Source organism: Acipenser ruthenus, chromosome 6 (genome assembly GCF_902713425.1).
Source record: "Acipenser ruthenus chromosome 6, fAciRut3.2 maternal haplotype, whole genome shotgun sequence".
NCBI classification, from domain to species: domain Eukaryota; kingdom Metazoa; phylum Chordata; class Actinopteri; order Acipenseriformes; family Acipenseridae; genus Acipenser; species Acipenser ruthenus.
In genome coordinates, this window is record NC_081194.1 from 4,546,796 (window position 1) to 4,574,544 (window position 27,749).

The following is a 27,749-nucleotide window of genomic DNA, read 5'->3' on the forward strand; positions in this document are numbered from 1 at the left end:
TGAATCTTGCCCAATAGTTTTTACCTTGACTAATATTTTAAGAAATTGTGTGCAACTCAAGTATCACATGGAAACTGGCAATTTGGATGACCAGATCCAACCTGTCAGTACATTTTAAACCCTGTTTTGTGCACCTTATAGCAAAAATAAGAAAGCTAGCATAATTTTCTGTGGGACACATGTAATGTAAAGGGTTAAAATGTAAACCAATGCTTCTATTAATATATATATCAATAGTGTCAAAATAATAAAAGTGGCCCAATATAATATGAAAACATGTGCAGAAAAGCTCCTGCTTTCTTGTGAACTTACTGAGGCCAGCTGTAATATCCCCAGTGTGTTTTCTCCACAAAGGCACATGCCACCCAGGCTTCTTTCGTTCTTGGCAAACTGCCACTGTCATAAAGCATCCATTGATTATCAGGCCTGTCTCCCACCAGGATTTCAGAATGTTCACTGCATCTACCTAAAAAGACAACAGAAAATGAGAGCAATAGCCAGGATTCTCCCGGTTTTTGGACACTTCTCCCAGACAACTCCTGGAACAGATTTTCTCCCGTATTTTTCTGAAAACTCTACTGTTAAACACCTTTATGTCAGCAAACCTTTAAATTTTACAAATGTTATATATGGTCTGTGGTTTATTTATTTATATATTTTTCAAGCTTCTTGGGAAACAATGTATTTCCACATTATCCTAAACAATGTTGAAAAAAGGCGTACTTTCTGTAAACTATACAGGACTGATTTTAACGGTGGGACATGGGAGCAAGAATCATGTTTGTGGTAAACACGAGAGATCACAAACACACCAAAAAGCCAGTGACACTCAGAAAACCAGCACTTCAATTAATAACATCTTTTGTTGCCAAAGGAAAAACAGAGATCAAGAAAGTTACATATGCAGAGACCTTCACATGCTGTGACAATTTCAGCATCAACATTGCTTTAGAAATTCAAAATGACTGCTAACATGTGCTAATTTACAGCAGTAGTGTATTCATTTAACATAGAAGTTACTGGCAGTGGTATTACAGATCTGCCACATACGTGCAGTGTAATGAATAACGTTGCAATACCACGTTGCTGTGTATTTTGGCGCTTTTATTTTTATTATGGACTTATTTAATTTAGATTTTTTTTCTTGTTATAAAGTTGGTGCCACAGCTCATTCTTTGATGACAAGGTCAATGTGCAGTACCAAACTCGGCCCTTAGGTTTCTTGTGTGATGAAAGTAACACCAACTGTGTGTGCTTTGCTGTCATGCAAAATCAACTTCAGTGGACTCGTTTACAAAGTACTGGCTGCTGCCAAATCAGCCACCTACATCTACAGTACAATTAATAAAGTGTAATAGTCACAGTCTATCACTCTACCAAGTAATAAAGTGTAATAGTCACAGTCTATCACTCTACCAAGTAAAAGTGGAATAGTTGTATGTCTGTCTCATGTAGGTATTCACTTCAATTTAGGCAACTAAGATTTCAGTTTACAAAAGCTCCCTTATTTTGAAAACTTAATGTTGACAGGTATGCAAGTGTGGGATTTTTGTTTTTTAAGTAAATAAAATATGTATGCAAGTGACACTGTACCTGCAAAGGGGATGAATAAACACACTGCAGAATTTCACAAGTCAATAATGTAAAAAATAGTAGGTTAACATAACTTAAAACAGTATGCTCATACAGACCAGCTGTTCAAGTAATAGTTTAAGTGTCACTACATATATAGTATGTTGGTGTTTCATGTAAAGATTCAGCAACATTTATCAAGTTGTTCCCAAGATATAAGCCTTCATTATTCCACACCATAAAACTTAATGTTGTTCTCAAGAAATTGTGCCATATGAAGGTTTCACCACTTTCTTAAAAAAAAAAAAAAAAAAGCAGTTCTGAAGATGTAATAAGAAGTGTGTTACTGTGTAGCCTCATTGCTGGGATAACATTGTGAATGATAGGTGAAAGATCTGAACTTGATGCAGCACAGCACTTCTGATTCAAGAGAAAGCACCAGCATAATGATAAAAGGGAAGATTAATAAAAATCTGCATTTATAGTCCTTACAATTCCTTTCAAGAATTAAATGGGGCAAAAAAAAATACACAGTATGTTAAGGAAGCCAATTAGGAAACAATCAGCCCTTTTGTTTGAGAGTCAAATCTACATTAAATAAGGGTCATATAAAAATAGCGATAAAAGCAATTTTAAAATACACACACTTACCAATTTCATAAGGATTCTCTTCCACTTTTTTGTGAGGTCTCTTCAGCTGCTTCAGAATACCAGCAACAGCTGAGATTGCCACCTGGAAGCAAAAACCACAGAACTAAGAAACATATTGCTAAAATCTTCATATTAACTAAATAATTTGCTGACTGACGAATGCAAATTAAATAATTATTATTTGCCCCACAGACTTGAAATAAATGAAAGATATACAGGAGATTCCATAAGTTAGACATCTTAGGCATAACTCTAAAGGCTGACTATGTCTTACAGATGTGAAATGTCTTTAAGCAAAGAGGAACACATTCACATCACTTTGATGAGAGTCAAGAGGGTGTTGTCACCAGATTTAACACAGAACATCCTATTCAGCACGAAACTGGTATATGACATTGCCTATGCTGCCGGCTTCTAGAACAAGCAACTGTTGTAGATATGTGTATTCCAACCAGAATTAACACAAGAAAGAGTTACTCCTGAAATCCACACAAAAATGAAAATGTAAAAAAAAAAAAAAAATTACATAAAGCACGAACCAACATATCTTAAACCAGATGATAAAATATTTACAATGAACTCACCTTTCGAACAACGAGTGCATCGTGGTTCAGACTCTGCACAAAGAACCGGATTGCTGGGACAGGGATGGGCTTATCATCCCTCAACAGCAGGGAAAGAAAGCCAATGGCAATATGCTCAAACTTCCAGGGACTAAAAGACAAAGAAGCAAAGAGCGTTAAAGTATAAGAGGTGCAAAAAGTCTCTCATAATAGATATTGAACAACTCAAGTTAACATTATAAAAGTGGTATTCTCAGTTTCTTTCAGCAGAGCCTACCTACTGGGGCCAAAAGGATGGTGGTGGTAAAAAGGAGGGTATTACTAGGTATGGTAACTACTAATTAATTATTATAACTACTAATTAATAGTTTAAAGTTAGGTCCCCTGGAAACAGAGAATTTTGAATGGCTTTTTTTTTTTTTTTTATTAATTTGAAACATGCCATAAAATACAGCACAACAACAGTTCCCTTTAGAATAGCTGAAAGGCTCCAATTTTAAATACTATTACAATGGTAAATATAAAATGATGCAGTGCAGGTACGTACAGATTTCTCTGATGGAGGGCGTCCAACAAGCTATTGACCAATCTCTCATATTTTCTAGGGAAAAAGAAAAACAAACACGATCATTCTGCATGTATGTTATTTAACTTAATTAAAAAGCTCAGAAAAAAACAGACTACGACAGACTTTGTTTAAATACTTCTTTACTTACAGCACAGAGTCAATATTTTTTGCCTGCTGGAGTTGAACACCTTTCTCAATCTCTTCTGAAGTGGGTAGTGGGAGATTTGTAGTTGGGTTTTTTGACTTCATAATCTGCAGAGCTATCTCCAAACTACCACCAGGTACCTTTCATTTATTAAAAAAAAATATATATATTCAGTTACCCTAAGATGTTTTATGATGTTACTGTGGTAAAGCTATATTCTGCACAATGCCAGGGGAAATAAAGTACAGAATAGAAGCTTGATCTTTACAAATACTGAAAGAAACGCAAGTAATGACAAACAATTTGACTGAAAGTCTTTCTGAATGTCATCAATTGAGAAAGGATTGCTAGATTTCTAATTTTAGTGTTTCTAAATTTGGCGTAGTTGAGTTTCATTAGTTATGGACGAGAAGCTTGATCTTACACTGAAGTCCAGTCCAATGGTTTCGTACTGTCGGTGGATCTTGTCTGCAAGATCGTCAAACAGACGGACGATGGAAGGCTTCTCCAAAGACATGGCCTTGCTGAGGCCAGACGAGATGATAGCCGGCCAGGTCTGTACAATGCAGTCCCAGTCATGGAGATTAGCTAGGCAAACTCCATTGTGATTCCCCAGGAGACAGTACAAGGCACCCTGGAACCAGAGAGAGGCAGCATTATAAACAGTACCAGATCATGTTTTTTATATATCTTAAATAAAAAGCTAAATAAAACAAAACAAGCAGCTGTTCCAATGCAATATTCTCCATTTGTTATAGTGGGGGCAGAGGGGTAGGACTGATATATTTATATCAAATAAATAAACAGGCTATTCATAACAATTTCAGTTGATTAATATTACACTAGTAAATTAAGCCCATTTGATATATTCACTCAAAAGGATGCTTACAGGGGCATGCAACTGAGTTTTCTTTTTTTAAAACCTTTATTTTACTAGATAAGTACAATGAGATTAAAATCTCTTTTACAAGTGCGACCTAGCCAAGAAAGGCAGCAGCAACACAATAAAACACGATACAAACACAGACACAAACATGAAATACTTAAGACACAAACAAATCATAACAATAGTCAACAATCAGTGAAACAGTCAACAAACAAATAGAAACAAACAGTAACAAGTCTACTCAACTACTTAAAACATGAACAGCTCTCAAGCAGATAATCGTGCAGCTTACTCTTAAATTGTACTAAAGTTATTCGGGACTGCAACTTAAGTTTAGATTGTAAATCATTCCAAGACCAAGAAGCAAAATAGACAAATTATCTTTTAGCAGCCTCTGTACGCACTTTAGGAACCGTAAAATTAAAAAAATGTATGCAATCTAATACTGTAGTTACAAAAAGTGACTATAAAAGAGTTCATTTATATATGTTGGTAATTTACAAAGAATAGCCTTATATACCAGAATATACCAGTGCTTCAAAGCCAAGGAGGTCCAGCAAACCAAACTGTATAACACACAATGATGAGTACTGTTACTTGAATGAGTAAGCAAGTGGACATTAAATGAACAGGTCCCAACCCTGGTAAAAATCAAAATCTGTATATGGACAAAATACTGCACAGAACTTGCTAAATAAAAAGTGGAATCAAGATACGATTATAGACATGATTTACAATAAAAAAAAAAACAAGGGCTAGGATAAGAGGATACCTTAAAGGAGAACAGTATTAAAACAAGGGACCTGTAATAACCTGTTAATCTTTTTTATAAGCAACAACAAAGGACTGAAGTATTTTATTGAACATACTTTAAACTGTTGCTGGGAGATGTCCTGCCTGTCTGGTTTCAGGTACTCCAGCACCAATGGAATCAGGTCCCTGCAGCAGAAGTTGTAACTTCCGAGGGTTACAAAGAAAACTTGCTGGGCCTTGCTCCTAACCTGCACATGTTTAAAACAACAGTTAAAAACTACAGCAGTACATCAAGTCTATGTTAAATTTAGTAGCCTGGCAATTACACTCTATATCTATATAAAAACCAATTTTTCACATTTTCATCAGTTTTTATAGAAAGAAACTGTAAAAGGACAGCTGATCACTGCCCCAATTCTTAAATGTGATCCTAAAATAGGGGTTAACACCAGCAGGTGGTGTATCCTCTATGAACTGAGGTTCAAACCAGGGGTGCGTTCAATAGGCAAAGCGCTCCAGAGCGTTACGTGGCGCTTTCTATTGAATGACCTGCACACGGTCAGGTCATTCTTGACTCGCTTCTAACAGTAGCAAGTCAAGCTCAGAGCTGCCTCGCTGGAGGTCCAAAATGTCCGACCTGAATTATCAGTGCGGTGGCTGCAAACTAAATTTTGTGAAGTAATATTTTTGTTGTCATTTTGGCTTTTTAAAACTGATTATGGTATTTATTTATTTATTTATTTTTTAAAGTGATGATTATATTAGAAAAGAAAACATGGACTATTATAACTTAACAAATGACTCACGCCTCAAAAACGAAAAACTGTCAGTAACTTCACATTACAAAAATACAGTAGTAGTAATTACATTTAAAAAAATATACAAAAATTGCAAAACTCGCTTAAAGCAACTGTTTTAATACACCACATTCAATAACTGCTCACGTGTGTTACGGGGTGCTACGAGAAAGCGCTCTGCTACTGAACGCACTCTACGTCTGCATTCTTGCCAGAGTGCTCTTAACCAGTGATTTATGGTTTCTCCACCTCACCTTCACTGTTCTCCAACACCCCCCTCCTCCAAAAACAAACACACCACAGGCATTACCTGACTGTATGTACTGGTTGACAAACGCAGGAGGTCCCTTAAAAGGTCTCTATGAATAGTCTTGTATTCACATCCTTCAACAGTCAGTTTTCTCAACTGGAACAGAAGTGGAACAATACAACTTTTTTCTTTTTTTTTTTTTTTTTTTAAGCAGCAACTGTTGAATTTCAGTGTTAATCTGTATATACAGTATATATATTTTCATTTGTGTTATTTTTACTATGCCTGCTCACAGTGTGCATGTCAGAAACATTCAGAAAAAAAACCTAGTAATCTGTAATTACAAACTCTTGTTTCAGAACTATGGGTCTTATACACAAAGTTTTAACTCATGAACCCTGGGTACATACCTCTTGCTGCAGCATAACTCTATCAATGAGTAATGCTCGGATGTGTTGCTTCCTGCCATGTAGCTGCAAATGAAAGAAAGTGTTTAAAAACAGTTAGTATTATCAGTCTGGATATTTGCTGCTGATAAAATATTCATCAATATAAAAAGCATGGTCAAGAATGCGACTCCTAAAGAAACAAAGTAAGGGGACTACATAGATTGCTTTCTCAAGGTGAACGACAGAATGTTGCCGCTGCAGAAGAACACTAACCCGGTTCTCCATGGACTTCTTGACGAGGTTGAAGCTTTTCCACCGGGAGTCAAACTCATGCTTATAAGAGCCTCTGAACTGTAACAAGTCACCGATAATCTAAAAAACAAAAAGCAGAAGAGAAGGTTACAGTTTTACCACAGTCACAGTTCAATAAGTAGGAAGATTAAAAAAATAATAACTTAGTACTATTTAGATCCCAAATTAAAATAAGTGGCTTGTTAAATTGTAGTTAAAACTTAAATTACTGCAATAGTCTTGATAGTTTTGCAAACCCACCTTAATGATCAAAAACAATGACTTTGTGTCATCCTCCGAATTTTCCAGAATGTGATCTGAACAACAAAAAAAAAAGTTTTTCACATGATATACTATCGTAAGGTATTGGACACAGGTATCAACTTTATTTAAGTAAATACTTACGCAAGAGTTTCCTCATAACACTGCAAATAGCGTCTCTGTAGTTCTCCCGTGACATGTCTTTAAAAAGAAGCAGGGGCAACGGTTACCAGCGTCTCAAATAGCAGTTGCTTCCAGACAGCAGCAGGACATTAAGGTCAATTTCAAATACCATTTAAATTGCAGTACATTTTTTTTCTGCTTGTATTAGGCAGGAACATCGTACATCAGAAAGAACTTGGAACATCAGTTACCATCTACAAAGCTGTTCATACAAACAGGATCTTTAAACAAACTTCTTGTTAACTTGTTACCAAGGCTTTAACAAGCATTAAGAAGTCCATTTAACCAGCTGTCACATTACCACACTATAGATTTACTCCCTGTGTAACACGTATTTGGAGCCCATCTGAAGCTTTAAAGTCCCTTTGCTGATTATAGAACTTGAAATGCTTGTTGTGGCAGGATAAATGGGCTTCACCAGATTCAAAGTGAAAGTAAAGTCTGGAAAGCAAACACGATCTACAGCAAAATAAGGGAACTTGTTATGCTGATGAGGGGTAACTTAAAAAAAAAAAAAAGTATTTCAATGACACAAATATTATGGGTTTTAGTTATTTATTGCATTTCATATTTTACAGATGACAAGTGTAGTACTGTGAAAAAAACTGTTATAAATATGTTAACAGGGCTTTAAATATCAAATATGCTTAAACATTTAACAACTTGAAGAATAAAAACTTAAATTGTTTATTCATATGGACTCTTTAATCTAAAGTGTACCAGTGAGGATTCACTGTATTTTTATATTCACAGTCAAAGACATTGATAAACAGACACCCACCATAGTCAACGCCAGTATAGAGTGCTGTCTCCCCCAAACTCACCAAGCTTGGTACACTTCAGAGAAAAATAAAAAGGTTATATTTAGGAAATAAAAAGATAAAAAAAAAAAAAAAAAAAAGTAAAACAATACAATGCTACGAAACCACAATCTCAAAGTAGTTTAATCCTGTTTTCGTATTTGGGTCACTGTGCTAAAAAAAAAAAGTGCTTCATGAAATAAAAGCAATTGCAGTTTTAATATTAAACAGAATTGAATGCACTTGATTTGCTGTGTGAACAAAGCAAAGGCAATAAGAAATAAATACTGTCCGCTGGATTTTATGCTTTTGTATGTTTTTGTTTTTACTTTCTCTTAGTAGGGTAGCTGGCTATAATGTAATGAAATGTTCTTTTCACTTACAGGTCAGTTATTCTTTCTCCATCCAGGAAAGGCAGGAAGCTCCCAGAGCCCATCAGACAGTGCTGCACAATCGTGAGGCTCTGCAGTATGTCATCCCTATAAAACATGGAGAAAAAAGCTTCATAATCAGATTTAACCTTAAATGGACATCTTAGACAACTGTTTTTTTTCTGTACAAGATTTAACTATAATGCAAAAAACATTATGAAAAAAACAAACAAAAAAAAAACCAAACAAACCTTGGCATTTCCAGTTCTCCACTTGCATGGCGCTGCAGTTTGACCAGCTCTGGTTGGAGGATGATGTCTAGTATATAAAATACAAAGGCCTTCTCCTCCGATGTTGGAACGTGCCAGTGGATGTTTAAGTTCCACAGATCACCTGGTGTACCCCAGTCCTGTAAATATGAAAGGGAAAAAATAAAAAAGGTCACAAATTACAAACTAACTGTACCCTTCATAACAACTCATGCATTCCTCCGTTTACAATAATGGAGATGGGTTTGAACTTCAGAACGGACAAAGACATTTTCCAAACTTTTTAAAAAATGTTTTATTATCCCCAGGTCATATACATATTGCCAGTATGCCCAAGAGGAAGTGTTTGTATACAAGATTTTTTTACAACTGGTGCTGTAAAAATAAATAAAGGGGGAGGAGCTGGCAGAAACTGTTTTATTCCAACACTTTAAAATGGAAAGGAAGATGAAAAATGCCATATTAAAAGGCAGAGGCCAGGCAATCCGGCCATGAGTTGGAATGGGGGTATCATACCTTGATGGGAAAGTACTCTGAGAGAGGCTTGTTGAAGCCTCCAGGAATGCTGCAGTACTCTGTGGGGTAGATGAGAGAGGCAGATCGAAGCAGATGGTGCAGCAGGTTACAGGAAAGCATGTAGCCTTGTTTACACTTCAAGTGGAGTGTCCGCTGGAGAATCTTTACACACTGCTCCCTGTACGGCAACAACTTGTCACCATCAACGCGGGTGATCTGAAAGGGAAGGAAAAATATTTCTAAAATTCCCATAGTTCATTTCCCTTTACAGCGTGGATTGTGTATGGCCACTTTATAGGACTACTTTTTTATTACCTCAGACAGAAGCTGAAGGTTCCACAGCAGCTCCTTGTCCAGCTCTTCTTCACGCAAAACATCCTCGTCTAAAAAAAGACATTTGTGTTTTAAAAATAAAACAATACTGCTAGTGTAACCATTTCAAAAGGCATTCAATGCATTTAACTATTTAGGCAACAGGACTCTGATTAGAGGGCATTACTGTCTGGTGGTAGAACACATCTGGAGGTTCTGGACAACACTGCCTTTAATGTGATTTTAAAACATTTTAAACCTCTAATTTAAAGAGTTCTTCACCATTTCTAAAACTGCATCTAAAATTGTTAGGACATGGCTTCTTTTAAGTCAGAACACCTACTAAGCACAAGTCCTCCTAATAAAAAATCCTGTAATGTTATTCCCACAATTAACCTAGTACACATAATGCGTTGGATAGAACTGTAAATGAGAAACTTACTGACTGTGAGCTGAGTTATTGCATTGCAGCAGTGTGGCACAAAAAGCTTCAAAGACTCTGCTGGATGGCACTGAAACAGAAAACAGGGTGATCAGAATAAAAAGAAATATGCAAACTGTTGCTATTACATAGCACTACCATACTCCTATTCATTAAGCAGTTAAAATACACTATCTTTGCATATAATGGAGGGTGAAGTTGGCAACGCGAATGCTCTTTTTTTCACTTGTCATCCTGGCATTCTCATTCAATTTTGTCTGAGAAATTACAGCATCCTCACCTTAGAAGCGGCTCTGCACATGTCAGCCACCATTCTTCCAGCAACCCGAGTCTCAAAGATGTTTGTAGTGGCAAAGTTAAAGACCTTTTCTAGGGCCACCTAAAAAAATAAAAAATCAAAAATCAAAACATGAATCTGGTTAGGAGAGAGAAAGTTAAAGTTCTTAAATCAGAAGTTTGTCTCACCGGTTAGAACTTGGCCTGATGTTTACGATTATGCAAATCAGACACAAGGGAGAATATTGAGAATATTGTGGGATAAAATTAGACTTGTATGTGTCGAATCTAATAATAACAACCACACAACTATCCTTCAAGAAGCTGCTTGAAGAGATTCTGGGATCAATAAGCTACTAACAACCAAACGAGCAAGATGGGCCGAATGGCCTCCTCTCGTTTGTAAACTTTCTTATGTTCTTCTTATGTTCTTATTGTTTTACAAAACAGAATACAATATTTATCAAACATAAAACTATATAATTATGTCCCAAAGGAACATTATTTTTTATAAATAAGTTAATTTTTCAAACTAAAATAGTGTCACTTTACAGCTTACAGTACAACCAGTTTATGTTCAAAAGAAGGTTTAGGCATGACTAATTCCATTCAGAAAGACTATAACAGTGTTTGGATTTAAAGCAGCCTACATAATAAACTCTGTGTCTTAAATATAGCAATATAATGCTTCATTGGTGGTTTATTTCAATCCAGGACCCTCTGAACCAGACATGATCCAATTGAAATGTTTGTAAAGTCTTCCTTTTAGACTTAAAAAGTTTTATATGCACTTCTGGATACCTTGTTTGGTTTGCAGGATCCTATTAGGCAAAGAAATAAGCAAATAGCAATCAGTCTTACATTACCATTACCAGAGTGTGGGGCTTTAGCTGTGCCACATTAAAAACAGCAATGTATACTGTTCTACAGTAGGTACTAGGGAAACATGTGTGTTTCTGTGTGTGTTTATGAACCTTGAAGATGTCTTTGGAGCACTGTGTGAGGATGGTGCTGAAGGTGGAAGACAGTCCCAGCTCCACTAGGCTCTCCAGGTGAGTCATCTTTTCAGTTTCTGTCTCCTCTCTCGTCTGTTCAAGTGTACTGCTTTCAATAAGGGCAAAACACCTGCCGCAAAATAAGTCAGATAAGCCCTTAATTACTGTGCCTTTTTTTTGCAGCAAACCCTATACAAACCACTTTACAAGATTCAAAAACGTAACTTGTGCTGGCTTTGACCGTTACTCAGAAACACATCGATATGGAGGCCAGCTGCATTTAAAAAAAAAAAAAACACAACAACCTCCGTCCAAAAACATACCTGTCCATAAACTGCAGTACAAAGTCTTCAAACTCTGCACTGACTGAGCACAGCTCCCGCTCCACCTGAAACAGTAAATAAATACTGGGATTACCAGGGTGCTCAAACCAAACTAGTCTTCCCATTGAAACTTTCCACTAAAACAACACTTTCCTCTCCAGCTGAAAACATATAAACACACATATATACACATATATACACATATATATATATATATATATATATATATATATATATATATATATATATATATATATATATATATATAAAGCAGCTTTTATAACCACAAAAAAATAAGTTTAATTTGTGAGTTGATTCACTGGAAGTAAAACGGCTGTTAGAATGGGTCCGTTTTAAAAAGTTAAGGTATATGGAATGTGATAAAACAAGTACGTTATTCTTTATAAAAAAAATAAATAAAAAAAAAATAAAAAAAAATCATGTCAGTAATTTATCTACCCTGCACTGGTTAGGGTAGTTTTTAGGAAGATAAACAAAGCATCCATAGGGCTATAGCGTAAGGGAACCTTTGATAAAATGGTTTGTAAGGGTGAAGTAAAATTGATATGTAGAAAAAAGGAGCAGTGCTGTAAACTATGTATGACATATGCTTTTTTCAAATACTTACTTCTGTGAGGTCATCTCTTTCATGAACAGCTGATGAACAGTCTACCAAAGGCACAAGAGTAGAAAATGTTGCAATGAACTGGAATGTTATCTGCATGGAGGGGAGAAAGAAAAAGAACATTTAACTGGCTTATTCCATCACAGCAGGGTACAAGGACAAATACTATATTATTATTAGTATAACATCACTAGTGCAAGTCCATTAAAAAGGCACATACCATGCACTTGCTGAAGTCATTTGGATCCACACCAGGCAGTGCTCTCATCAGCAACGGCAGCATGTGCTTTGGGCCTTCAGGAAACCTCTTGCCTCCAGAAACCAGGCTGCGAGCCACTCCAATCACACAGCTGAGGGTGGCTGTGAGCTGGTGAGGTTCCGTCAGAGTCTCCATTGCAGGATAGGTTCTGGAACAGCCATGCACACAAAATGATGCAAGTTCCAACAGGTTTCACACTTTGTACGTCAGGAAATGTAGATATCTGTTATGTCTGCATGTCAGTGGATGCGAGAATCAACTACCACTCCACTCACTGGAAGTCATACCAAACAGAGAACTCACTTTTCTAGTACCGGTGGGATGACAAGTTCAGGTCTCATCAGTGCCAGGTTCTGCAAAGCCTGGGCTGCATCCAAGCTGCCCGTTTTACTGAACATCGCCAGCAGCACAGGCTGCTTCATGCTCTCCACAAAGTCTGTAATGTCCTGGTCAGTGAGCTTGTGGCTGTCAGGGACTGGCGTTAGCCACGTCTTCTTCTTGTATCGCTCTCGGTGTAGTCTTCTTACCACACTGGCCGGCAAGCGCTGCACAAGCTTCATCAGCTTCATCTGCCAAAGCAAAGACAGCAATGTGCCTATTAACCAAATTAATATTGTGTATTTCCTGAATTCTTCACCGTATAGACATAATTCTATATGTTGGTAGATTAGCCATTTGCAAGTGCATATGTGATATGCAAATGTAATGCAATTTCTGGAAAATAAATTGGAAAGCAGTGCAGGTCATACTATTGTAAAATAGCATAATGGCCACAGAACATTTTTTACAATGTCTTAGCTTAAGCACTGGTAGCTAAACCCAAGAGCAGCTGAATAATATCTGCTTATAGATGCCAGCTTGCAAGACAAAATTAAACAGAATTTTAATGAGGCAAAACTTTTTTTTATATATAAAGTCAGACGGTCAATTTGGTCTTGATTGGCAGAAACATTTTATCAATAACAATTTGTCTTGAAATGTACTTGTTATACTGCTTGACAGTTTGTTTTGTGTGCTTCTGATAATAAAATTGAAAAATAGCAGCAGTCATACATTTTATATGGTCTCTATGGACCAAATAATTTAGAAACCAAACAACATGACTAATCCCCAGCCATTCCCTTGACAGGTGATCAGTTATATCCCAGATGTCATGCAAGTGCTAACTAGGACTATTTTCAGAAAATGAATGGCACACACTGTACTGTACATAACTATTTAGTACCTTTTTATAGAGGAATTGTATTAAACAATATAACAACGGTATACATCAGCTGGTTTAAACAAAAAACAAGTAACACAAGATTTTTTTGACAACCAACTGCTTTGCCCTAGTCTTTAGCCATAGTATAGTCCTGACCATTCACTCACCAGCCACCTGCCATTGTTAGAAGGATGAAAGAAAGACGTAATGCTGTTGAACAAGCCACTTAGCTGTTTTTGGGTTTGCTTGCTTGGTCCACCCTAATAAAAACAAACGCAATGTTAAAAAGCATAAGATGCTTCTCAAACTCTTCACGTAATTGAACAATTACTGGTCTGCCCGTCCATTAACCACAACAGATACATTGCGTTTCATAGAAGTGATAGTTATAAAAATGCAAGAAAACAACATTTTGAAAAAAAACCTATTACACCAACACATAGTTGACACATTTAGCCACCTCCAGAATTCATATTCTAGACTGATTTCTACTGACCTCCAGTGCTTATGAATTTAACAAATGCACCCTAAATTATACACTACCGGTCAAAAGTTTTAGAACACCCCCATTTTTCCAGTTTTTATTGAAATTTAAGCAGTTCAAGTCCAGTGAATAACCTGAAATGGTACAAAGGTAAGCCGTAAACTGCCAGAGGTTAAAAAAAAAAAAAGTTTAGGTTACCAAAAACTGAAAAATAATGTACATTTCAGTGTTATACAAAAAGGCCTTTTTCAGAGAACAAGTAATGGGTTAACAACTTACAGCTGTTCTGCAGCAATGGAAGTAAATTAAGCCTTGAAAGTTGATGCTAACAATTCCTACAGGTGTCCCAACTTTTGTTGATTACTTACAAACCCTCTGTCTGTATAAAAGCACTGTTGGAACAGACTATGTTACTACACCCTCTTAAGCATTATTTGGACAGTATTGTACTGCAGGAAGTAGTATATTGCTCTCATAATGGCGAGAAAAAGGCAATTAACAAAGGAAGACAGACAGACCATTATAACCCTTAAAAAGTGTAGGTCTTTCCTTTAGAGAAATTGCAAAGAAAGCCAAGGTGTCAGTGAGTAGTTTCCTACACCATCAAAAGGCACTTGGAACCTGGAGGAAACTCTGACAGGAAGAGGTCTGGCAGACCCAAAGCCACAACAGAATCAGAAGACAAGTTTCTGAGAGTCAACAGCTTGCGTGATAGGCGGCTCACAGGACAACAGCTTCAAGCACAGCTTAACACTGGTCGACGTAAGCAAGTCTCAGTTTCAACTGTGAAGAGAAGACTTCGAGCTGCAGGTTTGTCAGGTCGAGTGGCAGTAAGAAAGCCATTGCTAAGATGGCAAAATAAGAAAAAGAGGCTTGCCTGGCCCATGAAGCACCGCCAGTGGACTACTGAAGACTGGAAGAAAGTCTTATGGACCGATGAATCAAAATTTGAAATCTTCGGTTCATCACGCAGGGTTTTTGTACGCCGTCGAGTAGGCGAAAGGATGGTTCCTCGGTGTTTGACACCAACTGTCAAACATGGAGGAGGAAGCGTGATGGTCTGGGGCTCTTTTGCTGGATCCAGAGTCGGCGACTTGCACAGAGTGAGTAGCACCCTGAACCAAAACTGCTACCACAGCATTTTGCAGCACCATGCAAAACCCTCTGGTATACGCCTAGTTGGTCAGGGGTTCATCCTACAGCAAGATAATGACCCAAAACATACCTCCAGGCTATGTCAGAACTACCTTAGAAGAAAAGAACAAGACGGTAGGCTTCAAATCATGGAATGGCCAGCACAGTCTCCAGACTTAAACCCCATCGAGCTGGTTTGGGATGAACTGGACAGAAGGGTGAAAGCAAAGCAACCTACAAGTGCAACACATTTGTGGGAACTTCTGCAACAGTGTTGGGAAGACCTTTCCGAACAATATTTGATTTCCATTGTAGAAAGAATACCACGAGTGTGTTCAGCTGTTATATCTGCAAAAGGTGGCTACTTTGATGAGTCAAAAATCTAGATTAAATTTTGTTAAACAAAACGATTCCATGATTTCTTTTTTATCTCCAATTGTTTATTTGTTCTATGCTTTAATTTCAGGGTACACTGAGACATTAAACTGCGTAAATTTAAATAAAAACTGGAAAAATGGAGGTGTTCTAAAACTTTTGACCGGTAGTGTATATGAATCCGTTTTTGTAAATCGGAAGATCCCAGTTCTTGTGTTTAGGGAAGCAAGTTTCAGTAGCAGCACTATACAGTAGGAGGGAAACATTTTCTATCAGTTATTTAGGAAACAAGAAAAATAGTCTTTTTGTGATACTGATTTTACAGAATGGATATGTAAAAACAAACCTTAATCTAAATACATTAAATTCAAATGGGGCATTGTATCTCTAAAAATAATTTGGAACCAACTCATTAGAATTGTATTATTAATAAGAAAAAGTGTTTCTTACAAGTATTGATGAGACCCATAGTACTATGTGGCCTATATCATAGGCATTCGTCAAGTATCTTGGAACTAAAACCTGGCTGCTTCCTACAGGAAGGTTCAAGCTTCTAAGAATCCGAGTAAATATCTGTTTAAAAGAAGAAAAAAAACATGTTAATAACATTAATTGGTATACTTCTAAACAATGTAGCAGTGGCGGCGCACAATTGGCCGAACATCGCCTGGGGGGAGGGTTTAGGTCGGCTAGGGTGTCCTCGGCTCACCACGCACCAGCGACCCCTGTAGTCTGGCCGGGCGCCTGCGGGCTTGCCTGTAAGCTGCCCGAGAGCTGCGTTGTCCTCCGACGCTGTAGCTCTTGGGTGGCTGCATGGCGAGTCTGCAGTGTGAAAAAAAGCGGTCGGCTGAGGGCACACGCTTCGGGGGACAGCGTATGTTCGTCTTCTCCCTCCCGAGTCAGAGCAGGGGTGGTAGCGGTGAGCTGAATAATTGGCCATTCCAAATTGGGAGAAAAATAATAAAAATAATTGGCAACGACTACTTGGCTGAGCGCTGCCCCGGTAGGGAGGGCTTAGGTCGGAAGGGGAATCCACATTTACTGCTGGTGGTGGAGCCTGACTGCACATTCGTAACTTTTGAGTTAGCAAAAAATAAACTGCACATGTGAAGAAAAATTTAAATAACTCGCTAAATACTTCATCAATTTTTTCAGTTCCAAAAAAAGGGCACTCCTAGTCAATGAGTACTAGAAAACACACTCCTCAAAATGTAGTTTAAACAAGGCTCTGCCAGCCGCTCTTACCTATAACGGCTGTTGTGATATTTGCACTTTATCCAATCAATATTAAACATTTATAAAAATTAAAATAAAAAAAAATAACTATAATACTTACCTTATCGACATAGGGATCCCAATCTAAGTACCCAATGTTATCACTAGCCAAACGTGCAAATAGATTTACCAGATGCTGTGGAGAAAATAAATAAATAAAACACTTGATGAATTAAGCTATGTTTTTATTTGGCTTCAATTTTAGATTTTGCATTTAGTGGGATTTATGAGAGGGAGAAAAACAATACAAAAAGCTCAGTAAATCTAAATTCGGTAATGTTTTATAAAAGTTTATTTATTTATTTTTTGTTGTTTTTTTAATGTTTCGGTTATATCTCAGCACTATTAATTATTATAATATATGTTAAACTGTATCAAACAAAAATTCATCCTTTCCAACAGTTATTTTTCAGAGGCTCACAAAATACCATAATATATCATTCATACATCACTCATCTTTTAGTTAACTTTGACTTGGGTTCTTTATTGAAACATCCTGAAACCTGTCAATTGTGTAGTGGGTTACAGGGGCTTTGCTGATTTTCAATGTAGTCTTTGCTTTTGACCAGCAGCTTACCAAATGTGTACAAGGAGAAGATGTTCAAGCTAAGGAAAATCACAGCTAAGTCAAACCTGTCCCTTGTCTATTGCTGCTTTTGGATACCAGTATCTGCGCCCCACTCAATCATGATTTGTCGTCGGTTCATCTGGTCAGAAACGACTCAAACTGAAAGTGGAAAAACCTAAATTAACATGTTTCACTATGTTCCAACTTCTAATTAACCCCATACATACTCTACAAGGTGAGGTGGTTTATTACAGTATTTTGTGAAGCCCTGAAAAATAAATGTTGAAAAGAAGCAAGCCTACTTTTAGTAGATCTACTACGTATGTAATCAACATTTATCACTCTCTCTACCACTGTACCAAGTGTATGTAATTACATCTCAGGGAACTGATTGGGATTCCTAAATGAATTCTCTATCCGATCTCCTAAATGGAATTAAACGGTGTAAAACAGGTGACAATATGATTTTATACTGCAAGAACAAACACAGAAACATGACTGGGGACTGGACACTGATGGGGACGCTTACTTTCGGTGTTTTGCTGCTGTTTCGCTTACAATGACTTACAATACATAGACAAAAGACAGAAGAGAGATAAGGCTAGAATAGGTAGTGAATACTGGAATGCCTCACGTGAGGCATTTATTCTTTCTAACTTCACTAATGCGTTGGTGGCAATAGTCAAAAATCAAACAGAAAAAAAAACTCATTAGAAAGATATAGTGCACTTACTGTTAATCCACGATTTTCTGCATAACGGTGGTTTTGCAAAAAATCAAAAACAGTATCTCTTCATATCTGAGTTCTTATTTTCCTGTTTATTCACTTAACTATTATATACAAACTCTAATATTAAAGTCCTCAAAAATCTCTTCTTCATGTGTACAATTAATGGACATTTAAAGAAACAGGATTGCTAAAAAGAAATGTAATACACAATATATATCTACTTACCCCCTCCCACCCAGGAAGGTTTTGAACAGAGACCCAAAGTCCCATTAGCTCATCAAACCATAGCCTGTAAATCAAATTGCAATTCTGTTAGTATTAAAAAATAATAATAATAAAAAAATATATATATAAAATAAATCTTACACCCAACACAGTAAACATTATCCAATTGGAGTTTGAGATGTCAGAAATGTAAAGGATATAATAAGAGGGAGAAAGTGCTATCATGGTTGGTCAAAAACAAAAGCTTAACATATCTCAATCTATCATATCGACACTTTACATCATTACAAATACAAAAATGTGTGAATTTATAAAGCTTAAAAAACACACAGTACTTCAAGACAAAATGTGAATAGAACACTGACTTGAATCCTTTCTGGTGAAGCTCGGGTGGCAAGGTGGTGGGTAGGAACAGTTCAAAATAACCGATGGCTTTCTGCATGGTGACGTCAAAAGGACACAGCAAAGGCCGCCACTCTTGCAGCATCTCCTTTGTAGCATCTTCTGGGAAATACCTGCATGGAGAAAACACAGCATTTTACTTTCATTTCCCCAGAAAAAAAATTAAAATAAAGAGTTGATTAAATAAGTTATTCACACTGGATGACCAGTACTGTGTATTGTAACTATGGACCAAATTTCACTAGCACATATACATTATTAATACTTGCCAGACAAAGCTGGAAGGTCTTAATCTTAAATGTACTGTATACTTACTTAATGACTGTATTGATTTGGCACAGAAGCAAATGTAAAAACAGACATCTTAAAATTGCTTAATGATCATAGGTGAACTATGTACTAGATGTGCGTGACAAGTAACAAGGAACTAAACAATTAATATAAAATATGAGGGTTGGAAATAGGTGCCCTCCTGTTAACTACTCCAGGTTTTAGGACACTTTCCTATCTGGCTTGCCTAATTAAACTCAAGGCTGACTAAAGCGCTTACATAACCACTTGCATTTTACTCATTGTTTATTGGTCTGAATGTTAGGTAACATCCTTCATCTGACAATCAGTAAAAGTACTAGCCGCACTTTATTTTTATTGTAAATACTGCATGCTGGGTGTTTTGGTTCTAGGGCAAAAATGAATTTTTCATAGAATGCATCATGTGTTTTACTGACAAACCTAGCATCAATAAACCCACTGTTTAGGATGTATAAATGAAAATCAAAATATCCATTCAAACAAGGATAAATGAGTTTGTTACATGGTTGTATATGCAGCCAAAAAAAAACAAAAAAAAACCATCTTAAACGGATTGCAGAAATTGAGGATGCCACCTTAATGATCCTCAGTTGCGTTACTAATCGGGATATAGATGCTTTAAATGGGACTGTTTATAGTCCCTGTGTAGCATTCTCATCAGTTTCAGGGAACATCATTTATATACTTACGGTCTACAGCTTTTGACCAGGGTTTTCAAAACGTTTTCAACAGAGCTAGAAGGGAAGAAAAACATAAAATACACACATGATGATACTATATTTATTGTTGTTAATCAGTCAATGGGCACAAGTGCCTGATGCAATTAGACACCATCTGTGTACATGCACAGCTTAACCTAGCACTTCCGTTCAATTCTGATCCCTGGGATTGATGCTTTACTGAACTCTCACTGACTGAATTTGAACCAGAGATGCCTCCCCCCAAAACAAAAGCCCTCAAAGCTGAAACATATACTTATTCTACTTTCAGCTAAATTCACAGAAATTATTTAAGAGTTAAGGCCTCTACACATTGGATGCGATATGACAAGCGAATGTGTCGTATTACACACTGCACCACGACAAAAAAAAAAAAAAAACATGTATTTTTTATACGAGCTGTTCACATTGAAAGCTGTTACATTTAAATGTGAGTTTAAAATTATATATATATATATATATATATATATATATATATATATATATATATATATTTTTTTAATAATAATTTACTTAACCATTTTACTTAAAATGATATATTTTATATTATTTTATATTCAGTTATAGCCTCATATAAATACCATTGTGTTGTCAATCTAACATGTTCAAAACACTAATAAAGTGACTAAGTGCTTGGGTTTTTGCTTTTGAATCCCCAGGGCGGCAATATGGTGGTTGGATATTGAAATAAATAGAGAAGTGATGATTTGTTAATTGTAATAACAAGCAATCCGGTGCTCTGTTTCCGAGCAGTCAAAAGAAAAGTAAGTGCTGTGATTTGTGTTTGTTTGGCAGGTAAACGGCTTAGCCGTCCTGCGAGCTAGTCAGGAACCTGCCGTGTAGTCAGTGCTCCAACAAGGAGCTAGGTGTTTATTTTTGTTTGTGTTTTATTTATTAAAAATAGCACAACCGCGCTTAAAACTCAATTTCTTGTGTCCTGGGTCTGCTTTCAAAAGGGCAAACGAACGACCGTGAGTGCTGGCCGGGTTACATATGGTGGCAGCGTGTGGGTGCCCCTACGACCCAGAAGAAATGGATCTAAAAGAGTTGATTGTAAGGATCAAAAGAAACACCGCTGCTCAAGTGGAGCAGAACAAGATGTGGGGACTGGAGCTAGGGCTGCCAGAGCGGGAGCCTACAGAGTTGGAACTGCTGCTCCAGAAGTGGGAGCTGGAGTTGGCAAAAGAAGCCCAGCAGTCTCCTGCACCAGAGGAGCTGGTGCTGAGTCAAGGGTGGGAGGAGGAGGAGTCCTTCCCGAAGCCAGAGGAAGCGGAGCCGTGGCTGTCTCTGGAGCCACCGACTGCAATCAAGGGAGAGGAGGTGCTGTCTCCCGAGCCAGAGGAGGTGAAGAGCGCACCTCCACCACAGCTCCAGCCCCCAGCCCCGGAAGCTTGTCCGGCGCTGGTCAGTGCAGTCCCTTGCCCCTTGCTCCTGGACACCTTGCCGGTCTGCCTAGACCTCCCTGCACTAGACCTGGAGCCCAGGAATCTGCACCATCGGCCACAGCTCTGCCCCTGGTTCCCTACTCCGCTCTCCCCGAGCATCCAGATGTCGCTGGGCTGCTGCCAGACGTCGCTGCTAAGCTCCCTGGGTGATCGGACATCGCTGCGCCGGTCCCCAGGTGAAGACCTCTGCCCGCTGCTGCATCCTCCTGTTCCCCGGCCGTCGCTTCGGTCGCCCCTGTCATCCCGGTGGGGTCCCGTGTCGCCGGTTCACGGTCCCTTCCTGGAAGAGCCGGAGGGACCGACCCACCCTCAAGCCCGCCCGTGGAAGAGGGCGAAAATTAACATTTGTGGACTCAAGGGTGGGTGGTTGTGTTTTAGGGGAGGGGGTGGCCTTGGAATGGCCGATCAGTGTTGCACACGTGAGGGGGAGGATGTGTAACACAGCAGGGAGGGGGTTAATACCCTCCCTGCATAAAACATGTGCGTATGCACTTTTGGTTTAATTGTTTAATTATTAATTGTTTTATTAATTATCACCTGCACCTGGTAACTATTGTAAATTAATGCCAGGTGCAGGGTATTAAAAGATAGCAGTCAGTTTGCTAGTGACTGCTAAGTAGAAGGAGACAGAAGGTGTGCTCTGTTTCAGAGCAGTCAAAAGAAAAGTGCTGTGATTTGTGTTTGTTTGGCAGGTAAACGGCTTAGCCGTCCTGCGAGCTAGTCAGGAACCTGCCGTGTAGTCAGTGCTCCAACAAGGAGCTAGGTGTTTATTTTTGTTTGTGTTTTATTTATTAAATAGCACAACCACGCTTAAAACTCCATTTCCTGTGTCCTGGGTCTGCTTTCAAAGGGGCAAACGAACGTTTTTAGGCATTACATGCAAGAAACACAGATATTCTTGGGTCGGTTGGAACTGAATATGAAAGAAAAAAAAAAACAACACAGAAAATAGCATGGGGGGGGGGGGGGGGCTTGCTTGTGTCAGTGATTAAAGCCAAGAATATAAAATTTAATAAATATAAACCACTAAATAGTGTTTAATAAGTACAAAATACTGACAGCTTGTCACCCTCTGTGAATTTGTTATGTATAATAACTTGAAATTAAAACACAATGTTCCCAAAACACCATACGAGAACAGATCAGACTGCACGCCCACAGCATGAAGGGGGTGGAGACTGTTCCCTTATCTTTTCATGAATTCAGTACATGCTGTATTTATAGAATACATAATGGGTCCATTCATTAAAGAGTGTGGTATTATAAATCCCTCTCTCATTTTAAAGGAGTACATTTATAAAAAAAAGTGCATTTCATTAAGAGCGTCTTAATGGAAAGAGGTCGGGGGTAAAGACACTTGACAGCACCCACCACTAGGGATGAAACAATAGTAAATTTCCACGATAGGAATAGTTGTGAGCCGACTCTTTCACGATACACCGATTATCACGATAGTAGCGGTTATTTTTCAATTACTTTTTTAACTGAATAAAAAGAATAAAATAACAAGTTCTGTCTTTTTTTCTCTGTGGGATATGATCTGCAACACAAGGAAGCTACAGACTTTAAAAAAGAATAAAAAAAATACTAGCACACAGGTGGAAGAAAAATAATCTTAATGAAATTGTCCTTATTATCATCATTAATAGTTGCAAAAAATGATACCTTTATTTAAGTCTGTCAAAATGGGACTGCAAGCTTTTTTCCTCCTTCTACTTTATTTACACATTTTATTTATTTAAATGTACTTAGAAACAGTACATAATTACAAAATATGAAGCATCTGTATTTCTTTCAATACATTTAAAAGTACTTGCTTTACACACATATACTGCTAACTAGTCTCAATTATTTTTCAAATAGTCTGCAAAATAAATAAATTATTTTGTAATGTATAACCTGTAAGTACAGAATAGACAAGTATGGGCAGGATGTTCTTTATGCATATTCCTTTTTTATTACTTTTTTTGTCGTTGTTTCATTTATAATTTAAGAAAACACATTTCAATACTGTTATCAGCTTTCCCCGAGGTAGCCTGTTTTTCTGGTGGCATAATAGCCTATAACGTGTACATTTTAATGAACGTATTGAAATGATATACTGATAATTGAGGGCCGAACAGAGGACAGTACAGGCAGGGCGCCGCACTGGAAAGGTATGTTATTAAAGTGACCTTGCTTGTTAACTGCTGACATCTTTTAACTCCACCGGGTGCTAAGTACAGAAGGGCATGTTTGAAGTTGTTCCTGCTTTCGTTGTTGTGCTTTTGCCACATTCTATGGATTGGATGCACATCCTATGGTATTTCCCCGCCACATATTTTTATGTAGTGAAAGTACACACAAGGGCTGTCAGTTAAGCCTCAAAATAGCAATCGATTAATTGGGCATACAAAGGTTTTGGTAGTTTCACATGTGTCATCATAACAAAGAAGTCCCAAGTCCCATATGCAAGTTCATAACCCCTCAGCTCCAAGCTTGTGCCAGTGGAAGCACATACTGTTACTTTTTCCTCTAGATCAATCCTCAGAGAATGCAAAGTTGAAGAAATAGCCAGTTTGGATAGAACTATGTGGCACTTTAGACTCACCAAAGTGGCCATAAGCAATGCCTGAATGCATGACAAATGCAACTTAAATCTATCAAAAATCCAAAATCCCCAGATACCACAATATTTTGCTTGATGCTTGTCAACATCTATCCAAACATTTCTTTGGGTGATTTCCCCACGCAAGTTATTACGGCCTAAACTTGGTACAAATAGCAAAAATTCTAATTTTAAGGGGATTTAATGAACAGTGGTGGTACTTAAAACCAAAAGTTTTTCACAGAATTTGGTACCTAAGACCTAAGGGTCTTACAGCAATACTTACATTTTAGGACCCACATTCCCTACAGGATAAAAGGTTAGGCTGAAGTTCAAAAAATTTGCCAGAAGCGAGTAGGGTGCTGCTAGTATTTTGTTCTGAAAAGCCCTGTTCAATATGAGTAGAATGAGGTGCTACACATGATGGTAGCATCTAAATTAAACCCAGTGTAATCTTTCTGGTCAAGGTCCCTTTCTCACTTTAGGTTGACCTTTGCAAGGTCACAGGTCGAAGGGGAAATTTAAAAATACTGCCTATCATTTCTGAACTCAGCGTGTCTGAAACCCACCAGGTGAATTTTTCTAGGAAAATCTGACAGCGGACGGGCAACGAAATGTCCCTTTTCTGGTTGAGCTGGCGTGGAATGACCCACCAGTAATTTAACCCATTGAGAATTACACACACATTTTGCAATGCTGTCATTTCAATGAGACAACGTAAACAATCAGCTTGCAGCAAACTTTAGGTGTTGCTTGCTTTATTTGGATCAAATTCTTTAAATAAACCAGCATGCTTCAGAATGTATCCACTGATTTAATCTCCAGTGGTACCATATCTAAGGAAATGTTAGAACAATAGAATGCACTTCACATACTTAGGAAACCAATTGAGCCCAAGGTGTTCCGTTTTAGAGTAGAGGATTCTCTCCAACAATTCATACAGGGGCAACCATGGCAATTCCAAATCTTCTCTTGAAAGAAGTTCTTTTTTCCTTTTAAAAAAAAAAGTGTACAGTAATGAGTAGGTTTATGAAGATTATACTACAAATCATGCTTTACACACTTGGTAAACCGTGACCACTCCAGGATGAAGCAGCTATGTGCTGTCCTTATATACAGCATATTGGTTTTGTGGCTGGTAAAAATAAAAAAATAAAAAGAATCTAGGGTCCTAGTGATTCGTCTCCTTGTCGTTCAGTAATCTACAAACCCTGGCATAGAGCCGCAGAACAAGCTAAATAGTCTGACCCTTAAAGAGCAAGTAGCAGGGTTCTGAAAAAAAAATACAGCATTACACGTTCCCATGTGTTGCTACAACTGTTTAAATAACGTATTTGTAATTTTACTTTCACTGTTAACATCCTGACAACAGTTTACACGTATAACTTTGTTTCAAAGATCTTTTCAAAATGGCCACCCTAGTACACTGACAGTGTAAGGATTATTGTTCACATTGTCAAACAGGTAGCACAGCAATAACGATCCATGATCCAGAAAAGCCAGAGCACTTATGTTCTTTTTTTTTTTTCTTTTTATCGCTGCAGTGATTTAAAGGACAGATCTCAAACCCCAGTATACTAGAGCAGACATTTTGAAAAGAGCTTTGAAACAGAATTTGAAGTTGTAAGTGTAAACTGTTGTCAGGATGTTAACAATGAAAACAAATTACAGGTACATTATTTAAACAGTTGTAGCAACACGTGGGGACGTATAACACTATTTTTCGGAACCCTGCTACTTACTGTTAAAGTAGGCCATCAAGACCCACAAACAACAAAAGAGGGCATCAAAAGTGATTAAATGTTGGAGGACAATTATAGTAGTTTTCATGCAAACCAAATCTGACAAAGGAAAGCGTGGCCCTTTGTTCTGTCAAAGTAAATCTAGAAGACTCTAATGCTGACTCAAAAAATGGGAAAAAACAGGATTCAACCGTAATTGAAACAGACCAATAGATTTAGAGAAATGGGACATATTGCTCAATAAGCTCTATATGTCAGGAGGGGCAAATGTAACACAATCCATAATATACAGTATGTACCTTAATACACTTTGTTATTTTCGATCACTATATCATCACTTTATTTAAAGCTGCAGTTTGGCAAGAGGTTTGGTTGCAGGAATGTTTCTATTTTCCTAGAACATCACACCACAAGATTACAGTTGTGAGCTGCCAACCTCAATGGAATACTTTTAGTTCATCTGTATTTCATCAGCATTTCATGTTTAACTTATGTATGTAACTGATTTTTTTTCTGCTTAGATCACTGTTTGCTTCAAAGCAGACTTTCAGAAGTGAGTTGGGAAGCATATCAGTGTTGCACCAGCTTCAGAGCATAATGCTTCACCTACGGGCTTCAATGCAACACAATCAGCGTTCAGTATTTTCTGAACTGTTTTTTGCTTGACAATTTAGCAAGTACGACAAATAATTATTTAAGCATAAACAATACAAAATCAGACATTTAAAATTAGGAACATGCATGACATTTAAGAAGTAATATACAAAATATAAAATTAAATGTAAGGCACTTCAAAATAGACTGGAACTACATAACAATGAGGTTCCATGACCAATGTGTCCAAAAGCACTGTGTACAATAATACAGTACCATGAATTATAGTCAGTGCTTTCAGTAATCCAAACCTTATAAATTAATTAGCCTAAATGTTTTAGAGACATCTGAACATACACTCACACTCCTGTGCATGCGCCACAGCAACATTCAATGACTGAGGTTGTCGGAACTACAGTCAGAGTCGTTTTGGATTAGACTGTAGGTGACATGACATGCCCTTCCTCACCTGTCAAGTAGCCTACCCTCCGGGACATGTATTAAATTATACTTACTTCAGCAAATTGACCAACAGACGTGCAAATCCTTGCATCATACTAATCTCCAGTTTAGGAATGGTCACCAGCTCATACAGCAACTTAATGAACAGTACATGATCCTCTTTGCTGAACTTTCTTCCATATAGTCGAATGTACCTGCAAGAAGAAACAGTAAGTAAGGACAAGCAATTCCTACATTTCCTATAGGGTTTACCGTACCTGGATATACTTTGGAAAATTACAAAGTTAGCTTAACCAATATTAAAAACACCCACAAGATGTTAAAATTAAATATTGTGAAATGATTCCCTCCAAAAACTTGTGGTTGAACTTTTAGAAATGTGTTATTCCAGGTTGCTTTTTACACCGAATTATGTTTACAGTACAATCATAACACTGGACAAAATTGATCATTTAATTAACAAGGGTATAAAACATATTGCAATGAAATTAGCCTATCCAGTAATTCCCTTGCATTTACAGAAGGGATTCCGATTCTCTATAACAGCTGTGGCACAAGTTGTTGGTTTTCAAGGGGAAGGGGCAAATTGGAGGCTTCAGTTGCTAAGTAAAATGTAAGCCTTGATGAGAATGTATTCCACAGTTTTGCTTTGCTCAATGCATCGACAATATATAGATTTGTTAAATTAAATACCCCAATTTGAGTCCAATGGTGGTGTGCCAGGAGAACATTTTGTCTTTTTAAAAAGCAAACCGTAAGGCTGCAAAGGAGACCATGGTGGATTATTTGGAGCCTAAGAATGAGAAAGTGTGAGACTGGAATGTAGGCACAGCAAATGGAAAATATGAATGATTCCACTGGCTGGCTAGAAAGATGGCATCTATTTATGCAAAATAGCAGGAGAGAGGACTCCAACTTAGTTCACCAGGTGAATTAGCAACTGAAATCTTGTGGAGAGCTTAATCAATTTTGACAAACACTGTTTTATGTTGAA

At 37.5% G+C, this 27,749-nt stretch overlaps 1 protein-coding gene across 2 annotated transcripts in view; it reads right to left on the bottom strand.

The window, feature by feature from the left end:
* Positions 1-27,749, bottom strand: part of LOC117411025 (proteasome activator complex subunit 4-like) — a 46,141-nt gene that overhangs the window by 12,709 nt on the left and 5,683 nt on the right. For both annotated transcript variants that reach the window (XM_059024845.1, XM_034018029.3), the window contains exons 2-33: positions 26,809-26,949; positions 24,833-24,949; positions 19,896-19,940; positions 18,858-19,007; positions 18,493-18,556; positions 17,031-17,105; positions 16,145-16,267; positions 13,869-13,961; positions 12,801-13,066; positions 12,459-12,645; positions 12,242-12,331; positions 11,614-11,678; positions 11,270-11,420; positions 10,300-10,398; positions 10,020-10,089; positions 9,581-9,648; positions 9,266-9,481; positions 8,732-8,889; positions 8,493-8,588; positions 8,091-8,146; positions 7,271-7,327; positions 7,127-7,182; positions 6,848-6,946; positions 6,596-6,658; positions 6,246-6,341; positions 5,255-5,386; positions 3,924-4,133; positions 3,503-3,639; positions 3,334-3,387; positions 2,808-2,937; positions 2,224-2,305; positions 313-466 (exon numbers count right to left, since the gene is read on the bottom strand). In XM_059024845.1, the coding sequence (XP_058880828.1) occupies positions 313-466; positions 2,224-2,305; positions 2,808-2,937; positions 3,334-3,387; positions 3,503-3,639; positions 3,924-4,133; positions 5,255-5,386; positions 6,246-6,341; positions 6,596-6,658; positions 6,848-6,946; positions 7,127-7,182; positions 7,271-7,327; positions 8,091-8,146; positions 8,493-8,588; positions 8,732-8,889; positions 9,266-9,481; positions 9,581-9,648; positions 10,020-10,089; positions 10,300-10,398; positions 11,270-11,420; positions 11,614-11,678; positions 12,242-12,331; positions 12,459-12,645; positions 12,801-13,066; positions 13,869-13,961; positions 16,145-16,267; positions 17,031-17,105; positions 18,493-18,556; positions 18,858-19,007; positions 19,896-19,940; positions 24,833-24,949; positions 26,809-26,949 (3,600 nt within the window). The remainder of the gene's footprint in view (positions 1-312; positions 467-2,223; positions 2,306-2,807; positions 2,938-3,333; positions 3,388-3,502; positions 3,640-3,923; positions 4,134-5,254; positions 5,387-6,245; positions 6,342-6,595; positions 6,659-6,847; positions 6,947-7,126; positions 7,183-7,270; positions 7,328-8,090; positions 8,147-8,492; positions 8,589-8,731; positions 8,890-9,265; positions 9,482-9,580; positions 9,649-10,019; positions 10,090-10,299; positions 10,399-11,269; positions 11,421-11,613; positions 11,679-12,241; positions 12,332-12,458; positions 12,646-12,800; positions 13,067-13,868; positions 13,962-16,144; positions 16,268-17,030; positions 17,106-18,492; positions 18,557-18,857; positions 19,008-19,895; positions 19,941-24,832; positions 24,950-26,808; positions 26,950-27,749) is intronic.